Source organism: Macrotis lagotis, chromosome 4, assembly GCF_037893015.1.
Source record: "Macrotis lagotis isolate mMagLag1 chromosome 4, bilby.v1.9.chrom.fasta, whole genome shotgun sequence".
Classification (NCBI taxonomy): domain Eukaryota; kingdom Metazoa; phylum Chordata; class Mammalia; order Peramelemorphia; family Peramelidae; genus Macrotis; species Macrotis lagotis.
In genome coordinates, this window is record NC_133661.1 from 240,583,691 (window position 1) to 240,589,690 (window position 6,000).

General features: G+C 32.6%; 1 protein-coding gene across 6 annotated transcripts in view; it reads left to right on the forward strand.

Annotated features, from left to right (window-relative positions):
- GTF2A1 (general transcription factor IIA subunit 1) overlaps nucleotides 1–5,106 on the forward strand; it is a 46,711-nt gene extending 41,605 nt beyond the window's left edge. For 4 of the 6 annotated variants that reach the window (XM_074235595.1, XM_074235593.1, XM_074235590.1 and 1 more), the window contains exon 9: nucleotides 553–5,105. In XM_074235595.1, coding sequence (XP_074091696.1) covers nucleotides 553–660 — 108 coding nt within the window. In that variant the 3' untranslated portion in view covers nucleotides 661–5,105. Of the gene's footprint in view, nucleotides 1–552 lie in introns of all 6 variants that reach the window. The other 2 variants (XM_074235594.1, XM_074235591.1) reach the window with 2 other exon arrangements.
- The last annotated feature ends 894 nt before the right edge of the window (nucleotides 5,107–6,000 follow it).

Below are 6,000 nucleotides of genomic sequence, written 5' to 3' on the forward strand. Positions count from 1 at the left end.
AGGATAGTTGTAAAGAAAGCTTTTGTAAACTTTAAAATACTGAAATATTACTTTATTGTAGCTCTTAGATTATGTATAATGAGATAGTGAAGATCTATTTAGTTTAATTTTTAAAATTTACATTTCCTACTCCATTAAAATTCTTAGAAAAAGTTGTTTTAGATTTGCTCTTTTATTTTCCATTCTTATTCTCTGGTAATGTAATCATAATAAAGAACTCCCTAACCCCTACTGAATCCTTTCTTGTTTAAAAAAAGAAAGGTGGGGGGGGAGGGGACATTAAGCAAAAAAATCAACTAGACACAGTGACCATGTTTGACAACATATATTTAATTCTGCATTCATAATTTCATTCTCTTTCCCTTTTTTCCCTTCCCCCCCATAACACACACACTGGAAAAGGGGTGAGATAGATTTGTTTTTGGTTTTCTGGGGACCTAAATTATTTATGATTTACAATTTACAGTTCATCATGATTTACTGGAATATAGTGTCTAATTTCTTAATTTAAAAAAAATTCTTACTGTTTTTGTACCTTTTTTATTTGTTTAGATCCACAGAAGTAAAAACAAATGGAAGTTTCACCTCAAAGATGGCATTATGAATCTTAATGGAAGAGATTATGTATTTTCCAAAGCCATTGGAGATGCTGAATGGTGAAGAATTGCCTTTTTTTAAAAAAAAAAAAAAAGAAAACATTAAAAAAAAGGATTTCTTAAATCTGGACTGGTTGAAAACTTAGGACATATACTTCAACCAAAATTTACTTCTGCATGACAGAAAAGTATGGTAGAAGCAAAGCTACTGGAACAAAGATTGACCATGACAACGTAGACACTACTTCAGACTGGCAGGCCATGGAACTGTAGCACCTGGCGTTGTTGAGAGCTGAGTTTTGTTAGGAATACCATAATTATCACTTCAAAATACAGGTACCTACAGCCAGTAATTAGCATGTAAGGCTTTGTTGCCATCTTTCTCCCTCTAACGTGTTAAATCAGAAAATATTTCTTGGAACAAATTGAAAGAACTCTTCCCTTTTGATAGACTTACCTGGAACTTCTTGTGTGTGGTCATTATATTGATTAAATTTGTGTGGGGACTTTTTACAAAAGGGAAAGAATTATGGTGTTGAATTAAAATTCTCTTGTATAAGGAAAAGATTTAAAATTCTATTTGATAGGTCTTAAGTAATTTTATTTGCCATTCTCCCTCAGAGATATTCCTTCTATACCCCTACCCCTTCCCTTTCTCAGCATCTGTTTAATAGGGAAAAGATTATAATCAATGATAATGTTCATAGGATCATAGACTTAGAGCTGGAAGGGACTTCAGAGGTCATCTTAATCAGAACCTCATTTTATAGATGCCGGAATTTGAACCTAGGTCCTTTGCTGGATTTTGGACTCACTCTTATTATACCATATTGCTTCCCAATTAAAATTCATTTTTGGAGACCACGTCTTTATTTGACCTAAAATTTTATACCTCAAAATTAAGTTTTTAAAAGTCTGTTCAGTAATTGAAAAACATTTTATAGAAGTTGAGAGAAAATAACAATGGTAAGTTTAATTTCCTTAAAGAGGGCTTGTCTCCCTTTCCTCATCCTTTCCCCCTTTTTTAAAGCCAAATTGGCTCCTCAGGAATAGTTCTATTTCAAAGGTACCATCTGATTGAAGTTGTATATACATGTGCATATACATTGATTTATTCCTATAATTAGACTGAAATTTGTCTTGGTGAACTTACTCTCCAAGCTTTTATTATATAGTTGAGGGTGAGGACACTGATTTTATTAAACAACTTAGTTACTATAACTAAGTTTTCTTCTGCTTATTGGGAAAGAATAACAAAATTTGACAGCAAAAATCTAATTCGTCAAATTAAGTTTTTTGGCAAGTGACTTTTAGGTAAAACCTTTGTGTAAATGTCCTTGTTTACATGATGACCCTCCTTTTAAAACCAGGCAATAGACAATGTAAATATCTACTCCAGTTTGTTTAGAAAGGCACTGGGGTGTTGGGGCTAGATAGCAGTCACAGTTCAGTGACTCAAGAACCATGTAGCTGTAGTACTGTAATGTTTACTATGTCAGCTACTTGGGAGAGGATCAATTACTATTGATTAGCTAACTGAAAGGACTTCTTAGTCTCTGCTCCTTCTGAATAATTAAAATTTTGTCATGGTTTTGATCGACAAATTTCAAGTATATTTAACTTCCTGTATATTTATTAACAGCTTTTCTTTTCCCTCTCCCATCATAGTCTTCCTTTTACTTGCCTCTCAGAATGTTTGCCGCAGTAGCTTACGGGAAAATCTTAAAGTACGTTGCAAGGAAGAAAACTGTGATGAGCCATTATATGGGTTTTTTACACCACTTAGATCTCTAAAATTGTCTACTCACCAGAGAGCCTAATCAAGTTACTGCCCCTCTTGTCCTTGCTTATATGTTATAAACCTCATTATAAAGTTGGTTTCCAGTCACATTAATAATAATGAAGTACTGTTTTGATGTAAAAATTTTGAGTATGATTTTTATTTTGATTTGTCTTAATTTAGGATATAATCTAAGTCTTTTTTAGAAAAAAAGTTTGTTTTTAATTACCACTATGCTAAAAGCACATGCAATTTTTTTGGAGGTCATTTATATGCTGGGGTGGGGTGGGGGAACCAGACTCGTTGTTACCCTAACTTTTTTTGAATTGTCAGGTAGTAAGCTGCCAAATAGGTTTGTTTACCCAAAAAGAATCAATCATCTACCTTGAAAAGTTTAGCAATGCTGCACACAATTGAACAAATGAAACCTTTTAGCTACTTTGCAATTTTTACTACTGGAACCCATGATACAATATACTTATTCTCTTTAATGTCTTGGGTCCTCTGTGGTAGGCAGATATCTTTTTTGTTCATACAGCAGCATTATAAACTGACCTGTCACTATACAATATTTTGTGATATGAATAACCACTGCGTTCAAAGTAATTTTTGGATTATTTTGAAGCAGCTTAATAACCATTTGTATTTGCACCTGTGTCTTACATATTAATTATGGCATGCTTGGCAAATGAGGGATTTTGTTTTAATTACCTGTGAAGTTTTTTGAAAGCCAGTCAAACAAAATGACTTACCAAATTGTGCTCTTACATATTGCTACTTCAAGTGTTCCTTTTAAATCAAACTTTTCAATTTTATTTTGTAGCAATTTGCTGTAAGAATGTAGCTTGCTTACCTTTTATTGTACTTGAATTTTTAATCATGGTTTTAAATATTGTAATTGAACAGACCATTTCATTAGGTTCCATAGAAATTGTCATTCCTTTGAAGAGGACAAAGAATTCCCACTTTAATTTTTAAAATTAATATAACTTGTTTATTTGAAGTAGAAGGAATAGTTCAGTATTAATATTACGGAGATGAGAGGTTTCAAAAGTGGTAAGTTTAGATTTGCACAGATGGTAACAGCACCTTTTAACTTGAAAGAATGGGGAAATATCTTTAACATTAATCATCAGCGCTAATGGACATTTGCATAGCAACTGGATAAAGTGTAGAAATTTGTGCCTTTCAGTATACAGATTCTTGGTTGGTGGTCATTTGAATAAAATGGACCACTTGAATTCCTGAGAGCACGTTTAATTTTTGCAGAGTTCCAAATGTATATTAAAAACTCTTAATGTGCAATTAATTTCTAAAATCAAATAAAAAAATGTCTGCTATTGAGGGGAATAGACATATAAGGAACTTTATATTGGACTGTTATATTTTTAATGTTCAATTTTTTTGTTATTGCTGAGTAATTAAATTTCATCCTAATGTTACATCCATGTTGTCCCTTGCATTGAAATCATAGGCCACATTGACATAGTCCTAAGTAATACATCATGATTTCAAAAGTACATGGTGATTTTACAGTGTGTTTTTTGAGAAGCATAGTTCTAATATTCACTGTTCTTAGAAAGCAGCATGAAAACATGATGCATACATGTTTTCCTTTGATAGAGTGTAAAATGAAAAAATCAAGGTTTGGGCTTTCTTTTTTTCCTTTTTTTTTGTTTTTGATCTTTTTTGGGGGGATGGGGGGGATGTGGATTCCCCTCTGTTGAAAGTATTTCATGAATACCCAATAGCAATAATGTCACCACAAACTACTTCCAAAGGGGAAATATTCATAATCCCAGTACAGGTAAATAGACTAAATACACTTCCATAGGAGTTTCCTTTTAAAAAATTGGTAATTTCTTCCACTTGAAAAAAGTTCCTTCATTTGCAGATCGATTTCACACTGAATTTTTTTTATTATTTTAAAGTTGTTTTACAGTGTTAATTGACACTTTTATTGGCATTTAAATTTTTTTTTGGCAGAAACTCCTCATCCCCTGCACCAGTTTCACAATAACCCATTGCAGATTTTCAGATTCAGTGGTTAAATATAGGATTCTCTCTCTCCCTCTCTCTCTCTCTCTCCCTCTCTCTCCCTCTCCCTCTCCCTCTCCCTCTTCCCTCTCTCCCCCCTCCCTCCCTCGATTCTTATCCACTATTATGCCAGGGAATTGATAATTTAAATTTTATGTTCATTTTTACATAAAGTTGTTCTCATTTACCTTTGGTCAATTGCTTTGGCTTTCAAAAAAGTTATTTTGGCTTTTGAGAAACAAAAGGAACTTTTTATGGGAGAAACTATTTTGGGTTATTTACACCTCAAGTCCAGTGGTATCAAGATACCAATGGATTGCTACAATATTTTTTTGATGGGGGGGAGAGCTAATACCCTTTTTTTTTTTTGGCTGTTCTGAGCTACAATTGTCAACTGCTGTTGTACATACTATTATGTGTACGGGGTAAATATATTTATTATGTTTGTAAAAGTCATTCTGTACAATTACAGATCAAGGTTGCTCTTCTGTGATATACAGGATATTATGTTTCAAAGGCCATGCTTGGAATACAATTAGAGAACTTAGTATTTTGATGTACTAAGACCTATTTTAAGTTTAATATTTTGCCTTTGCAAAAACTTTAATTAAAGATGTTATTTAAAAAAAACAAGTTTTTTTATTTTTATTTAATAATAAATTTTATTTTAGCACAAAGATTACTACATGAAGTTATTTCCTGTGGTAAATTAGGCAAATTCTTCAAATAATAGTAATTGGAGCAAACTGATTCATGATGGAAAATTATTATAATTTTAATTAGTGAGAGAGAATATTAATCTGAATAAATACATTTCTAAATATTGAATAATTTTTGTGTCTTCAAGTACATGTAGCAAGTAGTATTGAATTTTAAAAATAAGACCATAATTAACGAATAAAGCTTAAAGTCAAGATTTAGAACTGAAAGAGGAACCTACAAAGGGATCTAGTGTATTCCTCTTTTTTGTAGATGAGTAGAGGTCTGAAGAGGGAAAATGACCTTTCCCAATGTTTCACAGACATATTGGCAGAGCTTGGATTTGAAACAAGGTAGGTTTTTTTTTTAAAAGAAAGAAATTGATTTTTTTTATCCTTACATTTCTTGTTGATTTCTTTCCTTACTCCCTACCAACAAGCCATGCTTTAAATTAGACCCAACTAATATATCAAATAAATCGGATGTTATAATATGTGGTATTCTTCCATAATCCACCCTGGCTAATGCAAAGGAATGGGTGAGTGAGAGGCATCTGTGAGGGAAGAATGAGAACATTTTCTATCTCCCTCCCCAAAACAACTTGTCTTGCATAGAAAACTTGTTTAAAAAGCTAATAAAACACTTCTATTAACCTTTTTGTGGGTTGTTAGCCTTACCTCTTACTTTTACAATAAAAATCACAGGGTAAATTAGGGTTAGTCTCAGAGGGTGAGTAATGTAATAAGCAGCAAGAAAAACTTTTTGCAGAAAGTGGGTCTTTACCTGAAACTTGAAGGAAGTCAAAGAAAGTAGAAGGTGAAGATGAGAGGGGAGTTCCAAGCATGCAGGAAAGCCCGTGAAAATTTCTGGAGTCAGGAGTGTGTTGTT